The sequence below is a fragment of the Danio rerio genome, chromosome 5 (genome assembly GCF_052040795.2).
Source record: "Danio rerio strain M-AB ecotype USA chromosome 5, GRCz13ab, whole genome shotgun sequence".
Classification (NCBI taxonomy): Eukaryota; Metazoa; Chordata; class Actinopteri; order Cypriniformes; family Danionidae; genus Danio; species Danio rerio.
In genome coordinates, this window is record NC_141025.1 from 19937224 (window position 1) to 19959012 (window position 21789).

The window sequence follows — 21789 nt, forward strand, 5'->3', positions numbered from 1 at the left end:
AATACTTGATGATGTAGACCAATTTAAACAAGTAAATAATAACTCTTTTACGGACAGTGATTACAGTCCGGAATAAATTACTATTTTTAATTTTTTTTATTATTGTTTAAATCTTAGCAAGGCATTATTTGCGCTTAAAATACAGTGAAACGTGAAACAACACAAAAAATTATTTTGTTTTAAAATGTAACCAATTCTCGTGATGCATAACTGACCTAGTGCTATATATATATATATTTATATATATATATATATATATATATATATATATATATATATATATATATATATATATATATATATATTATTATTTTTTTTTTTAACTTTAAGTGGCAAAAACAAACTAATTCATCATTATTTATTTATCATTATCAACTGAGCACTAACAACAAGCAGAAAATGTTAGAAGCAGTTCAGGAGCAAAGAATATAATATAATATATTATATTATATGATATTTACTTTACATGTATTATAATTATTATTATTATTTATGTTATTATTATTATTATTAATCAACTGAGCACCAACAACAAGGTGCAAACCAGCAGCAGGTCAGAAGCAGTCCAGAAGGGAATAATACAATAGAATGTAACATGTTTACTTCCCCCATTGTTACTATTATTATTATTATTATTATTATTATTATTATTATTATTATTATTATTATTATTATTATTATTATTATTATTATTATTATCAACTGAGCACCAACAACAAGCAGCAAACCAGCATGTTAGAAGCAGGTCAGAAGAGAATGATATAATAGAAAGTCAGATATTTACTTTTTCCCTATATAATAATAATAATAATAATAATAATAATAATTATTATTATTATTATTATTGTTGTTGTTGTTGTTGTTGTTGTTATTTAAATACGCAAATATATAAATAAATGAGTAAATAAATACATAAATTCCTGAATAAATAAATACATAAATCGTTATTAGTGCTGGCAGCAAATAAATAAATACATTTCACGAATGTTGGGGAATAAGAAAATGCTAAACTAAAAGTTTATTTTTTTCCCCTCATTTTAAACCATTATTCATGTAGTTGCATGTTTACTTTTCTTGGGTCAATATGCTAATAAGAGGCTGTCTGTCAATCACCAGAAGCCAGTTAATAAAATCAAATGGAAAGTTTTTCTAAAATTCAACTGATGATGGCATAAAGACCACTTTCTGATGATTGACAGACAGCCTGAGTCCTAATAGTTCACCTATTTTTGCAATGCAGTTATTCTTATTTGCTTTGGAAAGATTTGTCTTTTTGTGAAAATGTTTTGTTTGGTTTTGTTAATTACAAGACAAAGCCTTTACATAAAAAGAAAACCTATTTCCCTATTCTTCTTATCTTATTAACAAAATTTTATATGCATAAATGTAAATTTATAAACCAAAAACCTTTTTTAAAAAGCATTTCTTTCTGAAATGCAGTATTACTTTGAAACTATTTCTAACTCTTTTACAAAAAAAGGCTTTAAAAACAACTGACATTTGTAAATTATTTAATCTTTTTCTTTAATGTGTAATGTCCCTTCTGTTTTTTGGTTTTCTTTTTTTTTCAAATTATTTTAACTTTCTTTATAATGTACTGTGATTTGTATCTTTTCACCTTTCGCATAACAACAACAACAACAACAACAACAACAACAACAACAACAAACAACAACAACAACAACAACAACAAGTAGTAATAATAATAATAATAATAACAATAAGAAGAAGAAGAAGAAAAAGAAGAAGAAGAAAAAGAAAGACAGGAGGAAAAGTAAACAAGCAACTACATGAATAATGTTTTCAATGGGGAAAAAAAATAACCTTTCAGTTTAGCATTCACTTATTTCCCCATCATTCGTGTTATATATTTATTTAAGCAGGAAGTTGTGGATTTTCGATATCATTTATTCATTTCTTTGCATATTTCTTTTTTTTATTTATGCAGGAATTTATAGATTTATTTACTTGTTTATTTATATATTTGCGTATTTATTTATTGTTTTATTTATGCAGGAAATTATGGATTTATTTACTAATTTATTTATATTTTTGCGTATTTATTGATTCATTTATTTCTTTATTGTTTTTGCTTGTTTCGTCCTTCTAACCAGATCCTTGCACTGGTATTTAGGTGTTGCTCGGGTAAAAGCATTTATTCAAATCAAGTTAACAGAGTGCTTAGTTTCACGGCTACTTGGAAACAAATGTGAACGTAAATATTTTTAAAATGTTTATTACGAAGTAGCATGTGTTAAACGCGAGATGGCGCAATGGCACTACAAAAACATCAGACATAAACCATTTCGTCAGTTCAACAGGCTGCACACACAGACTGAGACTGTTAAGTTTAGTATAATAAAGGTGCAGCATTTAAATCAGAAATTAAACATTACCAGTCAGCCATTTTTTCCTTCAAAAATCGCCTAAAACACACGTTAAATATTAATATTTAATATGTTGCAAATAATAATAGGCATACATTTCTACAAAAATAGCAGGATTTGTTTGTTTTAAATGAATATGATGATGCAGATGTTGTCAAATATGCAGGTTAAAGAGGGCATTTACACACCTGTGCGGATAAAAAACGTTATCCGTCGCATCATCTTGTAGTCCCGCCCACTCTCTCCTTTTGATGAAGTTGATTGGCTCCTGCTTATGTCACTAACGCCATGGGGACGCAGAACACAGTTCTCCTGGCGCGTTGCGAACACAGTCGCTATTTAACTCTAGTCTATTATGATGATGAATTCAACAAACTACGATATTTGTTCGCAACTTAAAATATCCTTTCGAACGGGGAGGAAATAAAGTGCCAGAAGAGGTGATAAAGTCATAAATGTACAGTGTGGACTAAAATCTCAGCAATGTCTCTTCTTTGTGTGCGAGGTAAGTATTTGGGACCTTGAAATATTTACTTTTTATAACATTGTCTTCCCGTTTGTCTGTGTTTACGTGCTTCTGGTTTAAAATGTGCTGTAATTTTAATTGTATGAAAGCGGTTGGAGCAACAGGTAACAGTAACAGGTGTAAGCTATAATAATTACATACACCTGTTCTATACACAAGAACGGGTGTAACTTTCGATGAACACCTAAATGTATCACTGACTCGTATGTGTGTTACTGTGGATCTGAGGCGACTCATCTTCTGTTAATGCGCTTAACGGGTTTTCCCCGCTGTTAAGGCACCGCATATGCTGTGATCACCTGTCTGATTGTCCCACTGTACGCTTTGATTTTGTATGACATCAAGCATTCCCAAAGGATTATTCAGTTTCCTGCAGGATATGACATGATTGTGGGTGTTTCTACTTTAAACTGTGAGCTCTAAAATAAGATATTTGTTGCGAAAAGCTATGTCGACTGGACTGTAATTTGTAGGCTAAATGAAACTCCTAAAGTTGGCGGCTCATTCCTCTGTGGCGACCCCTAATGAATAAAGAGACTAAGCCAAAGGAAAATGAATGAATGAATAATCTCTTAATAGGGCCTGCTATTCCATATCTGTTGTTGACAGAAGATCCAGTCCATGTTCAGTCAGTCATTTTGTAAATTACAGAATTAGAGTAGAACTAACTTTTGCCATTCAGTGAAAAATAATATATACTTGTTGGTGGAAATTAGTTGGATTTTGCTTTTTAGTATCGTTTTTGTTTCCAAAAGACTTTGGAGTGGTTGCAAGATTGATATGGCACTTCCTGTTTCACACAAGTAGTAAATAGTGATGCTCCGATTGATCGGCCAGACATCGTGATCGGCCGATAATCACATTTCATGACTCGATCAGTATCACAATTGTTTGTTTATGATTAGTTTACACATCAGAACTGATTGTTCTGTGCTTTCAACAGTATTGCAATTTCATTAAAACCTTGCTGGAAATACTAGAGAAATATAAAAAAAACATAAAAATGATTTTTAACTTGAATATTTAATAATTTAACTTATTGTAATAAACAGTATAGAAATATTTTCTATTAGTAAAGAAGTAATGAGATGATAGATGTGCGTTTTAACTTTTTATGTATAAAATATGTGCTCCAAACTTCCATCATTTGCAATGTTTCCAAATTGCTTTGTCACTCATTTTTGATACCATTTTCTTGAATCTGTTTAATCTATTATTTTCTGTAAAGCTGCTTCTGGCTGTGACATGTCCCCACTAAATAGTTATTAAGAGATTTGTTTAAGGCATTCTATGCAACATCTTTAATTTATTCTCTTAGGTAAAGTGATATCTTCACTTACTTATCATACTTTGAGGGAAAATGCACTTTATACATTATAAAGCTTGAAGCATCACAATCGGTACTTGGTATCTTCCGATCACATTGACAAGGAATTGGTACTCTGTATCGGCTGCAAAAATCTTGATCAGAGCATCCCTAGTAGTAAAGTTGTTCTATATTATGCTTTTTGTTTAATATTACATGTCATTGTGTACATTGTAAATTTCGAGTTTACGCAGACTTTAATGTAGCAATTTAAGGGCACCTAAAGGGCAATTCATCTGTAAAAACATTGCATTCCCTTTTATCACATTTCTCCAACACATTGTTTATGCTACAAATATTAGGCCTGTCACAATATCTATTTTTTTTTTTGTTGTGCGATATATTGCACCAAAATGTGATAAACAATATTATTGTCATTTTAAGGCCATTTTATGCTCTCATTATATAATGCCAGAATGACAATATAATATCAACACAATGCAGGTACACTCTTCCAAAGAACACATCATATTTTATTCCTAAGAATATTTAATTTCATTATAATCATTTTAACAAATTAATGATTGGGCACTGAAAAGGCATATCTTAAATAAATAAATAAATAATAACTGTTAACAAAAAGTGCTAGGTAAAAAGTAACAGAGGTGGCGAAATCTGCTACAAGACCTATTTTCAGTTGTCAGGCACCCACATGAAAATATATTGTAATCTGTAGGAAATACTATAGTGTTTTTTTGACTACACTGACTCTGACACCTCCAATAGAGATAAAGATGTTCACTCACAATCAGATCAATGTTGCTAGAACTGACTTTTATGTATGGGCGATATATATTGCATCACCAAAAATGATTGAGGTCATGTCCATGTGTTGAGTTATAAGTCAATATATTGTTTATTGTGACAGGCCTAGCTAATATAGATGCTACTTTAAACTATGTGGTTTAAAATGAGATGTGTTGTATTACAAAAACTCTTGGATTGATAAAGGTACCTATTACTAGCGGCATACAGAATTTTTATGCTATTTCTGCCTAGAATTTTGTTCAAAATCTATGGATTTATGCAAAATTATTTTGACAGTATAGTAAATAAATACATAACACAAACACAAAAAAAGATGTTTACAATGCTTTTAAAAGTATACAGTGCAAATCCAACTAGAACCACTTGTAAGTCAAATAATGTTTTCTTTCTTTTAGTAGATATATTATAACTACTATAAGAAAGAAAATATTACTTTACAAACTATATTTGAACATAAACCATAGAAACATTTGCATATTATTCAATAATTTTGCTGAAATTAGTTTAAAAACTGAATATATATATATATATATATATATATATATATATATATATATATATATATATATATATATATATGAGCAATATCACACGAGTAGCAGTGCGATATTGCTGTATATCGACACTGGTGGGAGGCTTGCGTTGGCTGAGTGCCTTAGTGTCCCCAACAGTGCCGATATACAGCCATATCGCACTGCTACGAGTGTGATATTGCGTTTATACAACAGTTTGGTGGCATAATTGTGTATATAAAAACAAAATCAAACACGGAGAGTTTCAAAAACCCTTTTGTATGAGGAACTACTTTCTTCTACATTGGATTCAAATCATAAGCTGACAGTTGAACAGTTGAGCAAGCATCTTTTAAACTTTAGATCAGGGGGCTGTTCCAGAAAGCAGGTTATGTGACATACACGGGTAAGTTTGAGAGTAAGTAGGTGGATAACCTCAACTTTGGTTCCAAAATCGGAGGTAACTTCTGAGTATGTTAAGTAGCCATAGCAACTTACTCTCTGAAGATAACCTGCTCCGGAGCAGGTTATGTTCAGAGAGTAAGTTGCTATGTTTCAGAGTTTGTCTGTTTCAGAGAGTTTACTGAGCATTGCGTGCTCTTTTGATGAGAATATTTATGGATGTGGACACACAGATACAAGTTTTTTCGTTGTGAGAGGGTTATAAGTGCATAGTTTTTTTCATAACCAAATTCATAATGTTAATGTATTTAACAAACCTTTTTGAAATCAAATGTGACAAACCGCGGGTCTGCGCTTATCATAAAAAACATTCAGTGCAGCTCTTTGTATTCGCGTCAGGGCATTTTAGGCAACTGTACAATGTGGCAGTATGACCACCTGTACAGTATGCCTGGCACTGAACTGTTTTTTTACACTTTTGTACAGTTCCTTGGTCATACATTACTGCGTATCATTACACAGCTGATTCAGAGCACGGGAATAGCGTAGTGGACAGTGCGTCGATAAAGAACAACGGAGCGCACAACGGAGCGAGTTCGAATCTAACTTACAGATCTTGTGTTTTTTCTCTCCTTCTGCACCCTCACATTTTTCTGTATAATATTATAAGTGGCAGCTTTGACTTTTGTAGGAAAATATATCTTTAATTTAAGATGTGAGACGTTGTTTTTATATATACATTTACGCACACACACCTACATTTTTTAATATAATATTTTTTTCAGGGTTTCTAAATGCTATTCTGTGCATTAATTGCAGCCTATTTTGAAGCTCCATCGGTCACTAAAGGACACTGATAATATAAAATTTGTCCAAAGTAAGTGTGCAGGTACAACTTAATTTTCTATCCTTAATCTTTTGGTGTTTTAACTATTAAACTCATTACTGCTTCCACTTACCAGCTCATCACACACTCCACCTCATCACTATGTTGAGGCTAAATGGCTGATTTTCAGGAAGTAATGATTCAAGTGTATAACAAAAATATAGTAAAAAAAAAAACTATAAAGCAAATGTTGCTTAACACAATGTTTATTTTTATTATATTTGTATTATAAAATAGAATCATTACTGGGCACTACATTGTTACTTGCTGGAGGACAAAAGATACCCTTTTCTGCCTTATACGATGACACGTACCTGCAGCCTGACCCAGAGGAAATCTCAGTGACCCAGGCAGACAAAACAGATGGAAGAGTGCTAAAAAATATAATTAGTCAAAAAACTATGTTTAATCAAATAGTTTGGTCTGTTCATTTCTTCATTTCCTGAAATAAAATGAATGATTTTGTACTCTGCTTTATACACACACCTTTCAACGTGTAACATATTTTTCATATACATTTCTCACCTTAAGTTGATGCTCATGTGACTTTATCTTTGAAGATGGACCTTATACAGCTACTTTAGAATTTAAATATGTAGATAAAAGATTTTGTGATCCAAGAGTAATATTCAAATATGGAAAAGTGCAGAAAATTCTTACACTGCTTGTTAGTTGAGGCAGAAGGAACTTCGTCTGCATGCAAAATAAAAAGAACCTAAAGCTATCTGACAACAATCACTTATAACAGTGACAGAGTGTGTGGTTTAAGTGAAAAACTCAACCACTGAAAAGCCTTTATTATAGGACACAGCAGTTAGACAGGCCTCTTTCTATTAGCTGCATGACAGAAAGAATATTCTAGAGTGTTAAATACAGAGCTCCAGTAATTAAATATTACCTTTTATGATAATGTTTCTGTGTTTAATGACTTTGGACAGAGTTCTAGCTCCAGAAAGATTACAATTTCTATAACCCTTATTAGTCAATACACATATTGTGGCCTTAAGAAATTAATGGCAAGAAAAAATAAATGCATGAATGGTTACACAACATACTCAAAAAGGATGTTAAAGAGTAGTTTCATTTATCATTACAATAAAATGGAGGGTGGCATGTGTAATTTAATGAACTAATAAATTTTCTTATTATTTATTTTTTATTTTCTTATCTATTTCTTATTCTATATTTCTTTCCTTCGTTGAAGCAGATGTGTAATCTCTGTTTTTAAAACCTCCAGCTTCGCCTCTGTAAAGTGCGTTGCCCTTTTTTTCTCACCTTGACTTTCTATGGTGACTCGTGAATTTGGCGATCTACTGAAAATGCCTTCAGGTGTGTGCCGTGCACGCGCATTAACCCGCGGTTATCTTCAGGAGGTTGATTTAACTAACTCTTGTCACCTGTTTTGGAACCAACATACTCGCGGTAAGCAGGTTTTGGGCAAATCAACCGAGAGTTTAGGTTTTAGCAGATGGTAAGTTAACCCAGCTTTCTGGAATACCCCCCAGTAGTGTCTACTTTTTGCTGGCTGTATGTGGGTGGAGTAATACACAAAGGGTAAAGAGGCTGTAGGAGTTCTGATATTGCAGAATATCGCACGGCTATCAGCCAATCAGATTTGAGATATTATATATATATATAAAATTATGTTATTATCTAAAAAGACTGAATAATGGGCTCAAAAATCTGCACAGATTGCATGTGGGCCTACCTATTACATGTATAAAAAAAGTGACTGTCACAAAGTGTTATTGTTTGACCCCAAAATTACTACACTGTATGTATGCATGTATGTATATATATATATATATATATATATATATATATATATATATATATATATATATATATATATATAATAAAATAGTCCACATGTTAGTAGCAAATGTTTTTAGGTCATTGTAACTTATTAAACCAAATCAATCATGTTCTAACTTAATTTTATAAATTACACAAACTTTTTGTTTGCTTTTTGCCAGTTTTAAATCAGTTTAACATTATATAAGGTCAAAGGCCTCAGAAGGTTAATTCAGCTTAAAAATGTAAGTCAAGCAGAATTGTTATACAGTGTATTATTCATTCATTTATTAATTTTTTTTTTTATCAGATAATTTTCTTATTTATCAGGGGTCGCCACAGCGGAATGAGCCGCCAAGTATTCTAGCATATGTTTTACGCATATGTTTGGATGCCTATCCAGCCACAACCTAGTCCTGGGAATTACCCATATTCTCTCACATTCACACTCATACACTACACCCAATTTAGTTTACCCAATAAACCTATAGTGCATGTCTTTCAGCACCCAGAGGAAACTCACGCCAACAAAGGGAGAACATGCAAACTCCACACAGAAATGCCAACTGACCAAACCAGGACTCGAACTAGCGACCTTCTTGTTGTGAGACGAGTCAACAACCAGTGCATCGAACCAATATTTGAACTGCCTATAGGTGTTTAATCCTTTTATGAATCTAATACAATTGATTGGACCAGAGTAAATTGCTGTTCTGTGAGGTCTTTTGTGTCACACAGATCTGTCATGCTGTCAGCAGTCATAAGAGAGAAGAGCTTGTACAGAAAAATCAAAAGAGACTGACATCTCTGATGAATAGAGAGATATTTTGGGATAAAGGCACAAAATAAATAAGATTTGCTCTCATCATGTACGTAACAGTGGATCATTATGCTGTGCCTTTTCTTTCAGCGTTCGGCGTCAGGCCAGGATTTAGTGTTAAGAGTTTTTTTTAAAAAAAGGCTGAAGGAAGCGTATGCAAAGAGCTTGCTGGTAACGTTGTGAAATTATATTTTCAGTGTTTTGTTTGTTACTTTGACTTGTTGAGAACTCTGTGGATATATGTTTGTAAGTTTGTTTTGCATATGCTCAGAGGAAACCCGTGGGCTAGAGGGGAAAGTGATAAGTTAGACTGATGTAAATGGCATGATGCTGGTGTTGGGGGGAGGGACAGAGCTGCGGTGTAATCCTCCAGCCATCTGGTGCTGTGTGGGTCTGCATGTAAGCGGCTGCAGTGACGTGTGCATGTTTAAAAGACTGTAGCATGTAAATGCATTCAAACCGGCCGGATATTTTATAGAGCTGCATGGGCCAATAAACGATATTATATCAAATTGCGTAAAAATGTCAATAATAATGATAAGCTCTGGACTTTTTTACTTTATATTGATCTAAGAGCCAGTCACACAGCAGAAATGTGCAACAATGGGAATCTAAAAGTGGGTTTAATATTAGAAATGTACTGAATATTCGGCCACCGAAAATTTATTGGCTGAAAATGTTATGCCATTTAATGGACCCTCTTATTTTTGTGGCTTCAGTCATTGTTGGGGTACTCTTTTTAAATCTAGAAGCATTAACAACTGATATCAATATATTTATCGTTATTGTTCAATATGGAATATAATTATTGAGATTGCATTTTTGCCGTTCAGCTCTAAAATCTTATTTTATATTTCTTTTTTTTTAATATGTGCATTGTTTTTTAAGTATCTTGCACTGAAGGATTGTGATAGTCAATACATTTACATCATTACCACTAGAGAAGTTTTTTTCACATTGCTTTATATTTTGACAATACTATATTTTTTTTCTAAAGGCAAAAATAATGTCTATAGTAGGGCTGGACAATTTAACATTTGATCATCGATATCGCAGTGTGTGTATCTGCAATAGTCACATTGCAGGATTAAATTGTTTTTATTATTAAAAAGATCATTAATACTACGATAAAGTCCATATAATTTTGCGTTTGACTGTCAGATTTTTATATGTTTGTATTTTATTATATTTTATTCACATGCATTGCGTAGAAAAGGACTTGATCATTTCCATGGATCAAAATGAATTAAGGCTTTCCAAATACAGCTATTCAAATCATCAGGTCCAATTATATCCGCAATTAGGCATGGGATGATAACCGGTTTACTGTGGTTTGGAAAAGTCAAGGTTTTAATACCTGTAAAATGTTCTGTTATACCCTTTCAAGTTATAAGGATTTTTAATGTATTTTTTATTTGTTGTAAAGAAATCTTTTTGAATCTAATGAAGAGAGCAGAAAGCAATGACTTATTTTAACTATTTTAGCCTGCCATGTTTACTGTTCCAAAATATTGAAAATGTTTCTTAAAATAAAAATATATTGTGTGCAGTGGGGAAAAGGTTAAAGACATTTAAAAAGAACTTTTTCACCTTTATTTTAGAGCAGTAATTACAATACCTCTTTAATTTTAGAGTAGTAATCACAATTTCGTGAGATTGTGAAACCATGGTATTTTTATCCAAAGGTTATCATACCGTCAGAAACTTTTACTGGCCCATGCCTAATCACAATATATATTGCAGCAAAACAGAATATTGCAATGTCAGATTTTTCCAATATCATGCAGCCCTAGTCTTTAGCATTTTAAACATGATTTACACAAGACTAAATGACTAAAATGTCATTCAGTGTAACAGTTCATATGCCAAGGAAGTATTTTGTTGATTTGTTTTTAAAACATTTAGTTTTAATTGATGAAATATGAAAAGACTGTTTAATGACCACAATGCAGCCGCAAAATTCTAATTATAGTTTTAAATCTTGATACTTTGCATTATCTTTTCTATGTAAAAAAAATCTTTGTAGGAGATGTTTGCAGTTTTAACCCAAAAATGACCAGTCTGTCTGATAAATGCAGGTTCATAAGCAGAAGCCAGCTTCAGTACTTGCAAAAAGTTTGTTGTAGTTGTTTTAACCTGATTTGTTAAAACACAGATAGACTAACTAAATACCCAAGTGTGTGCATGCGTGCAAGTCTGAACAATATCTCAAGCATACAAACGTCGGACAGCCAAGACCTATTAGATGGTCCACCAAGGAATAGAACACACACACACAAACACACACACACACACACACACACACACACACACACACACACACACACACACACACACACACACACACACACACACACACACACACACACACACACTCAAAGTACAATTTGTTTCTTACTCAAGGCAGAGTGTACTTATCAAAATGGGCAAAAACTGGTACAAACTACATCCAAACTGGCAGCTTAAATACAAAGGAATTAACTTTAAAAGATTTAACACTTAAAATGGCAGATAACTCAGAAAAACAGTTGTTTCCAATTCTTTAAGATTTCAGGTCCATTCAAGAGGCCTCCATGACCTCTGATCTGGCTAGGTAAATCTAGAGGAAACAAATTATTTGACATACAGAAAAAGCAATCACACACATTATTCCAGTTTTACTCTGAAGTGGGATGACACCAAGGTTATCATATAATGTAGACTTAATTTTCACAAAGACATAAAAAAGGATATGTGTTACTCCATCATGGAGCAGACATCCATCAGAAAATTCATTCCATAATCTTATTCAGGTAAAGGACTTTCTGACAGCTTAAATATAATTTATACTCTCCCACTCTGTCTTTAGCAGAATTGTAGTCACATTTTAAAAAGCTAAGACTTACTTAGACACCCTTTTGAACCATTTGGATGTTGTTCAACTTTATTAGTAATAATGTGTTCGTTTAGTATGTTTTTTGACTATTGCTTTTGTACTAAAATTGTTACAGAGAACTGTTTATTTCCCCTAGAATTAGTACTAAAAATACTACATTGTTTGTACAATAGAACTGTTTTCTACTCTTAAATATATATATATATCTTAAAATATAATTAAATTGTGTATCCTCGCAAATGTTTTGCATTTTAAGGTCAGAATATGTTCTTTAATCTGCTGCAGTGAAAGACGAAACCCTATTTTTATAAACTATAGAAGCACTATTTTTTAAATTATATAATTTATTTATACACCTGACCCCCTGAATTATTAGGCCCCATTTATTTCCTCATTTGTATAACAATGGTATATTTTGTAGACTATCGGAAAAAAAATAAAGGGGCTAATAATTTTGACCCCAAAAATGTTTTAAAAAAAAATTTAAAACTGTTTTTATTCTTGCTGAAATAAAACAAATAAGACTTTCTCCAGAAGACAAAATATTATCAGACATACTGTGAAATTTTCTTTGGTCTGTTAAACATCATTTGGGAAATATAAAAAAATGTAAAGAAACTAAAAGGCGGTTTAATAATTCTGATTTCAACTGTATATTTTTTTTAAATGTAGCTTTTGTTGGAGCAAGAATTGGATTAACTAAACTGGCTGTAGTTTATGAGTGAGTGTGAGAGTGTATGGGTGTTTCCCAGTACCAGGTTTCAGCTGGAAGGGCATCCACTGTGTAAAACATATGTTGGAATAATGGTGACCTCTGAAATAGAGACTAAGCTGAAGGAAAGTGAGTGAATGAATGAATAAAAAAGTGCCATTGAGTTTTAGGTAATATCCTCTAAAATGTGTGTCCACTGAATAAATATTGCTTCAAATATTGGAGTATTTTGTAAGTCGAACAGCTGCCATTGAAATGCGGTTGCACTGTGAACGTTAACACTTCAGGCAGGCCACTATGGAAGTCACTTGGGAAAGTGTTAAAAAGTCATACTGGCTATATGCACCAGCAAATAACAGGTTGGTTGTTGGGGTTTGACCCTGTCCTTTGTTTGAACTTGCTGTAGAAATACATGGGTAAATCTTCCATTGAGCTGTTTTTGTCCGTGTCTATACTTAGTCTATTTCATCATCTATTTTATCACTGCAAAAATATCTCACTTTCTTGCTATTTTCCGTTTTCACTTACATGGTCTTTCTTTCCTTTTCTTTTCAGTGAAAAAGGCCAAACTACAAGGACCTTCAGGTAATGGGCTGTTTGCGTCATACATGAAACAGTTGTGGCTCCACAATTACTGTAGACTCAGAATGAAAAATCAAAACATTTGACTGAGTGTTTGCTGCTAAAATAAGGTGCTTGAATCAGACTCATGCTGTGGCCCAGTTTGCCACAAAGACAAAGTGAACTGGTTTACTTGTTAGCCAGCAGGCAGGCACTAGACTGTTTAGGGATTTTTACTCTACTAAAACACATATCACACCCTTTACCCATGAGAAATGCACACACACACACACACACACACACACACACACACACACACACACACATTTTAATGATTGAATAGGCTTAAAGGGGTGGTTCACCCAAAAATGAGAATTCTGTTATTATTATCTCATCCTTTACTTTTTTTGTAGCAGTTTGATTTTTTTCTAGTTCTGTTTCATTTAAAACAAGCATTGACTTCCATAGTAGGAAAATTTACTATGAAAGTCAATTGCTACCAGTTTCCAACATTCTTCAAAATATCTTCTTTTGAGTTCAACAAAACAATGTTGAGGGTGAATAAATGATGATAGAATTTTAATTTCTGCATTAGCTATACCTTTAACAGAGAAGCACTCAAAAGGAAATCTATACGAAACTTTATTTTTATTATTTATTTATGATAAAGAGTCATATTAGATATTTAATTGCGCATGTTATTTACCCTATTAGGTTTTCTTGGTGTCTTTAGCAATCTATATAAGGCTTTTGTTTTGTTCTGACTAAAGGGGATATTTTTAATAAAACATTTTGTCATTGGTCAGTGTACCCTTTATAACTACATGCATTTGCCAGCCACTGTATTAGGTACACCTGTCCAACTGCTCGTTAACACAAAATTCTAATTAGCCAATTATATGGCAGCAACTTAATGCATTTAGGCATGTAGACATGGTTAAGACGATCTGCTGCAATTCAAAGAAAGGTGATTTAAGTGACTTTGAACATAGAATGGTTGTTGGCACCAGATGGGCTGGTGGTCTAAGTATTTTAGAAACTGCTGATTTACTGGGATTTCCACGCACAACAAAAAGAAAAAAGAAAAAGAAAAAATATCCAGTGAGCGGCAGTTCAGTTGGTACAAATGCCTTGTTGATGCCAGAGGTCAGAGGAGAATGGCCAGACTGGTTAGAGCTGACAGAAAGAAAGCAGTAACTCAAATAACCACTTGTTACAACTGAGGTATGCAGAAGAGCACCTCTAAACGCACAACACGTCCAACCTTAAAGCAGATTGGCTACATCAGTAAAAGACCACACCGGGTGCCACTCCTGTCAGCTAAGAAATGGAAACTGAGGCACAGGCTGACTAAAATTGGACAATAGACGATTTGAAAAACATTGCCTGGTCTGTTGAGTCTCGATTTCTGCTGCGACATTTGGATGGTGGGGTCAGAATTTGGCATCAACAGCATGAAAGCATGGATCCATCCTGCCTTGTATCAATGGTTCAGGCTGGTGATGACGGTGTAATAGTGTGGGGGGTATTTTCTTGGCACACTTTGGGCCCAATAGTGCCAAGTGAGCATCGTGCTAACGCCACAGCCTACCTGAGTGTTGTTGTTGACCATGTCTATCCCCTTATGACCACAGCGTACCCATCTTGTGATGGCTACTTCCAGCAGGATAACGCACCATGTCATAAAGCGCGAATCATCTCAGACTGGTTTCTTGAACTGGTTTCTGGTGTCTTGAATTGACAATGAGTTCACTGTACTCAAATGGCCTCCACAGTCACCAAATCTCAACTCAGTAGAGCACCTCTGTGGTGGATGTGGTGGAACAGGAGATTCATGGATGTGCAGCTGACAAATCTGCAACAGCTGCGTGATGCTATCATGTCAGAATTTCCAGAAACGTATTGAAGCAATGCCACGAAGGATTAAGGCAGTTCTGAAGTCAAAAGGAGATCCAACCCGGTATTAGTAAGATGTACCTTATAAAGTGGCAGGTGAGTGTATGCTATTTAGTTATTTCTGAATTGGTTTTTATAATGAAAAAGGAATTGGGCAGAGGTTTATAGCATTTTACCAGGAAGAGGTTGTGTTTATGAATGTAGCCAGTCTGTATTATACTGCTTGTGAGACAAAATGTACTGAATGGGTCGTTGTCCCATATTTTAAGTTTGGTTCAAATAAGTTTGGTTTGAATGCATTGGAGGTGGTGATATGGGTATTAAAAAATCTTTTAGAGTAAGAAAAAATCTCATCTGAATCTATGCGGGTGCATGAGAATCTTTCAGTCTAACCAATTAATTAGTTTGAAAATCAAATTATGTTGTTTTTTGGTGTTTTCGTCTGTATCTGACTTTCCCCGTTCTTATTGACTGTCTGGTTTGTCTCATTCTCTCTGTGCCACCCACACCATAAATGTCTGCTTCTTCTTCACTCTCCATTCGTCCATCCATCTGCCTAATTCCTTAAAGGTGAAGTGTGTAATATCTCCACCGCCAGCAGCATCAAATAGAATTGCAATCTATTTGTCTGTGCAGCCTGAATGGGCCGAAGGTAAACTCAACTCAACCAAAGGCACTAGTTTAGCAAGTCTGGTAGTTGGAAAAAATTTAGAACTTGAAGACACTCTCTGCATCAATATATTCCTCCTTGACAGCATTCGAGACAAGTAGTATGTCTGAGTTTGTAGTATTGATGTAAATAATTATTCTGCGATAATGTCAGTTGTTAGTGTAGCTTCTTAGTGAACTTGCCATTTGTTGTTAATGCTGCTATCTGAAAGCATGGGATATGTGAATTACAGTGAGGCAATGGATGCAGTAAAAACTAAGTTACATAGTGCAGATATGCAATGCCTAAGCTTCCTTTCTTCTATTAGAACGTACAGCGATGATCCAAAACCTTTATTGCTAGTCATATTCAGATATAATGAATATTGATGAACATCTCTTACTCCTAACTAGACCATATAATGTATTACAATCTGCATATTAGATTAAGCAGTTTATCAGTTGTCATAATTAATGTGTTAGATGCAGGAGAATTAATCAGGAAGAAATATCAAAGCAACTTTGACAAGGGCCGAATTGTTATGGCAAGACACTCAAGTCAGAGTATCTCTGAAAAGGCAAGGCTTGTCGTTTGCTCTGGACAGCAGTGGTAAGAATTTAGCATCAGCGATCCGAGGGCACATCATGATTTTGCAAAGTACAATGCGATCCTGGATTAACATCCAAGTTGATCCTGGAACATCATTTTTGTTAAATAGTGTAATTAGGGATGCTCAAAATAACTGATTAACCGTTAACCGAAAGGGTGTGTTTGTAACCGATTAATGTTATCAGTTAAACGATAAAAAATATTATTTTATATATTTTTAGTTTGGCTGCATAAGGGGCTGATTGAATGCGCCTTTGCGTTAAGAGGGGCATCTTTTGCACGCGGCTCATCCCAGAGCAGCAGTTTGTGTTGTCAAGACAACTACAGAGAATTTAAAGGTAAGTGGATTTTAACAAAGCAAACTTTTTTGTAAACGTATCTGTTTAATCCTTTGGGGTTACGTGCTGACTGACTGACTGACAGGTGCATGATGCGTGAGGCCAGCAAACACGCAGAAGCTTTCAGTTAAGATGAACACAGTTTCTATAGTTATACTTTATTTATAGATAAAGTATGACTCTGCATATAATGACTGTCTTGCTGAAGTTTAATGCCGTTTCGCTTTACTTCAGGACGCATTAACACCGCTCTGAAGGTCTAATCGCTGTTTTAAGTTATCCAGAGCTTTATGAATGTACAAATCTTGAATATCACAATATTATTAAATATTACAATTTTATCAACATATACAGCAACACTTTTGCACAATCGATACCCAGCTGATTCAGTCGTTTCATAAGAGGACCGCACCTCTTCTTTTTTCCTTGTCAACATAACGTATAACCGGTGCCTACAGACACATTTGCCAAAGAAGCAAAATGGAAGAAGAATATTGCTGTTTGAAACAGACGTGTTGATGCTAAACCATCTGCGTCATAAACGCAACAAATAGACTTTACCTTTTATTTTACAGCTTATAAAGCATGTATGCACATTAATGCAATATCATATTTAAACAACAAAACTGTTTACAAAAAGTCAACATATGTGCGCGTGTTGTTGTCTTTTCATCACGCAGCGCGCTCACTTGAGCCGCGTTGGAGAGAAAGGAAACCACGTCAAGACATAATCTTTTAAATAATGATTTCTATTAAAAATGTAAAGAGATTTTGTGATTATAATAATAACAGCAGGGCATTAAATAAATGCATATTTTCTGTTAATAAGTCTGCTATTTTATTTCACGGAAGACAAAAATATGATTGGGAAAAAAACAGCCTATGCCGGTTATTAAAAATAATTAGTCAGTGTTTTCGTTTTGTAATATAAATTAATTATTTAAGTGAAAATAATTTAGGGCAGTCCTATTTATTTTATTAATTTTATTTAGTTTATTCTGTTCTTCTGTGCCAAACACTGCAGGTGCGTGAAAATGCTCTGTTGTATTGTTCTATTATTAATATGCTAGCATATAAAAATAAATCAGTATTTTAAAATGCAATATTTAATGTGTCAGACGCAAAATAGACTCATCGATTTGTTTAATATAAAATTAATAGTAACCTGACCAGTTAACCGTTAATATCCGATTAATGAGCGGCGGTTGTCGGTTAGCAAAATTAACCGAAATGAGCATCCCTAAGTGTAATCCATACCCATTCCCTACCCCTAAACCCAACCATAACTGAATTATTCCCAAAATCAGAGGGGAAAAATAGTTGGATAACATTTATGTAGAAGTGCATAAACCTAACCATAACCCTAAACTTGACATAAACTGTAAACATATCTCTTATTTCTGATTGGCTGATTGGAATGTTGTTCCAGGATCAACATAGATGTTAATCCAGGAACATGTCCTACTTGGGAAAATCAGGTTAGGGCATCCGAGGAGAGGCATACTACAAACTGTGTTGGGCATTTAAAGCTCATTGATCTTGAAAGGCAATGAAAAGTATCCTGTCCATTCCAAGCCAATACAAGTCACACCAAATTTTATTAACAGTTATGAGAGGAATGTCTCATAACACACTGTGTATTGCACAGAGCTTTGCATTGAACTGTGGATCAATCAAGTTTACTGTAATAATCACTATGAAATGCAAATAGATTGATCACTGGCTAGACCTTGTAGAAGATTGGAAGAAGGTTGCCTGACCTAGTGACTCTTCATTCTTGTAAATAACATGGATGGCCATGATTGTTTTGCCTTTTACATGGGGAGGTGATGGCACCAGCACTGTGGGAGGATGACAGGCTGATGAAGTGAGTGTGATGCTGTGGGGAATGTTCTGTTGGAAAACCCTGGCTGTGGTCTTTCATGTGGAAACATGGGACACATACTGCCTCTCTAAACACTAAAGGGGTGTACCTGGTGTGCAACAATGGTGTTCACTGGTAGAAGGGCATCTTTTAGTAGGATAAGGGCCTCACTGCTCACATTAACTTGCAATGATTTGAACTTTAAAGAACTAACAAAGAGTTCAAGGTGTTGTCCTGGCTTTCAAATGTTCCCGATATAAATTCAATTGAGGTTCTGTGGGGTGTACTGTACCAAAATGTTTGATCTTTGCTACCACCAGCCCTCAATCTACAGGATTTTCTCCTAACATTTGGTGCCAGATGCCACTTCTTCAGGGATTTTGTCCTTGTCTCTGTGGGTCAGTTCTGTTTTGGCAACTTTCAACAGCATGTTTAAAGAGATCAATGTTTTTGCTCATTCTGTGTACATTTTTAATGGTGGCAGCTGACAAATGTTCAACAATAACACAGTACCTACTACTCATACAATTTTAGACACAGTATATCACAGTTTTTCCACTTATATTTTGAACTGTTCTGGTTGTAAAAGGAAAACGCACACTCCATTCATTTTAATGAGTGTATATATGTAATGCATATATGGCATGTTTTCATTACCTGAAGAAGCACCTCATAACTGCATAATTCATGGACATTTGATTGACCCCATGTAGTGAATGAGAGATAGAGAGAGAGAGAGAGAGAGAGAGAGAGAGAGGGAGAGACAGAGAGAGAGGGAGAGAGTGTTCCAGTGGCAGTGAAGCATCAATCTGTGTCTGACTCCCAAATGAACAGAGGTCTGTCTGAGTGACAGAGAAGCCCATAGAAATCTAATCTATTGCTAATAACAGAAAAAGCCTTTTCAGCCTCTTCTCAGAGTGTCTCACACACTCACACACACACACACACACACACACACACACACACACACACACACAAACACACACACACACACACACACACACACACACACACACAGCAGAGAATCCAATAGTGTGCCAGAATCAAATACAGTTTGACTCCTAATAAGATTCTATTATCTGTGGCACAGAGGGATTCTTATTGAAAAGTGAAAGTGGCCCACGTTAGTTGAACAGCTGGTGATGCTTAATTGCATCAAATGAGGAGGCCTATTATTGAGACAGAGTGTATGAATGGCTGTTTCTGGGCTGCTAACCTACCCTAAACATTTTGGTCTGCAAATATGTCGTGTTCTCTTTATTTGCTGCTTGTATAATGCATAGTGTGTCAAAATTATTATTTTTTAGTTATTATTATTAAGTATTGTAAATAATTAAATTCTTCAAAATTTTTTAAATGTAAAATTTTCTGTTAGTTTCTACATTAAAAATCTGTTTATCAAAGCTGGATTTAACATCATTACTACAGTTTTCACTGTTAAAGTCATAAATCATAATAATATCCTGCATAAATAACATTTTGTCACAATCACCAGCGATCCAGGCTTGTAGATCACTGGGTATCATTCACTTTAACTCAGGACTAGAAATCCTGTCATACACCACACACTCACACCTGTTCCGGTTTTCTGCTGATTGCAAACACACACATGAAACTGTCGGAACTGATTTCATGGATTTAAAAAGCTGCAAGGACACACATCCAGTGCTGAGTCTTGTTTTAATGTTTTGTGACATTACGACGTGTTTCCTTTACTTTGCCTTGTCGTGTTTCACCCTTGCTTAATTCTGTTTGTTTACATTGCTTGCCGCCTGTACTGACCATTCGCCTGTTATTTGACCAATCTTTTAGATTTGCCTGCATGTACCTGTTTGACCCTGTTGACCGTTGCCTGCATAATAAACCTGCATTTAAATCCTGAATTCCATTGTCAGCGTCCTTCACATAACACATTCGTTATTAGTGCAAAAAACAGTAATTGATTAGTTTTTTTTTCAGCTTAGTCCCTTTATTTATCAGGGATTGCCACAGCGGTATGAACTGCCAACTTATTCAGCATGTGTTTTACACAGAAACACCCAAACACCCATGCACTCTCACAATCACACACATACACTAAACCACGGTCAGTTTAGCTTATTCAATTTACCTGTACCGCATGTCTTTGGACTGTAAGGGTAAACCGAAAAGAAACCCACACCAAAATGGGGTGAACAAAAATGCCAACTGACGCAGCCGGGACTCGAACCTGTGAGGCGACAGTGCTAACCACTGAGCCACCATGCCAACCCTGTGGAAAAAAAAACTGTAAATACTTACACACTTTTTCAGGATTCTTTGATAAATACAATTGTCCGTGGAAATGAACGTTTTATGTAACATTATATATGTTTTGCAGCCTTTTTTGGTCAAATATGTGTTCTAAAAATCTTAAGACTTAAAAATATTTTAAAAATAGTGTTTATTACATAAGGAAAAGGAATATAATACAATTCTAAAATTAGGTATGAGATGAGTGCTTTGATATGGACTGTATTAATTGTTTGAGTGCAAGATTTATTGCTTCTTTTACTTAAGTGTCTAAATTCTTATTTTTATCATCACATGTGGGTGAATTTCTCCAAATAACTCTTAAATGTCAGTGGTGCATGTCCAGGCGTGTTTGAATATGACTTATTTATTTTCCTAAGTCATCAAAAATTAAATATTCATCAGCTTATGCTTCCCTGGGAGCCCCTTTGCACTCTGGGACAAAGAGAGAGAGAGAGAGAAAAGGAATCTTACACTGTAAAAAATTTCCAGGTTTTCACAACAAGTTACTGTAATTTTTCACAGTAAATTACATTAGTATCCCTTCACAGTA

The 21789-nt window shown here is 34.3% G+C and overlaps 1 protein-coding gene and 1 long non-coding RNA gene across 3 annotated transcripts in view; both read left to right on the plus strand.

Moving 5' to 3' along the window:
* Nucleotides 1–2690: 2690 nt before the first annotated feature.
* unc13ba (unc-13 homolog Ba (C. elegans)) overlaps nt 2691–21789 on the plus strand; it is a 178016-nt gene continuing 158917 nt past the window's right edge. For both annotated transcript variants that reach the window (XM_087253313.1, XM_087253310.1), the window contains exons 1-2: nt 2691–2892; nt 13604–13633. In XM_087253313.1, the coding sequence (XP_087109439.1) occupies nt 2871–2892; nt 13604–13633 (52 nt within the window). In that variant the 5' untranslated portion in view covers nt 2691–2870. The remainder of the gene's footprint in view (nt 2893–13603; nt 13634–21789) is intronic.
* On the plus strand, nt 5895–7314 carry LOC137495512 (uncharacterized). The gene is made up of 2 exons (XR_015491114.1): nt 5895–6838; nt 6924–7314. It is a non-coding gene; the product is annotated as an uncharacterized LOC137495512 (long non-coding RNA).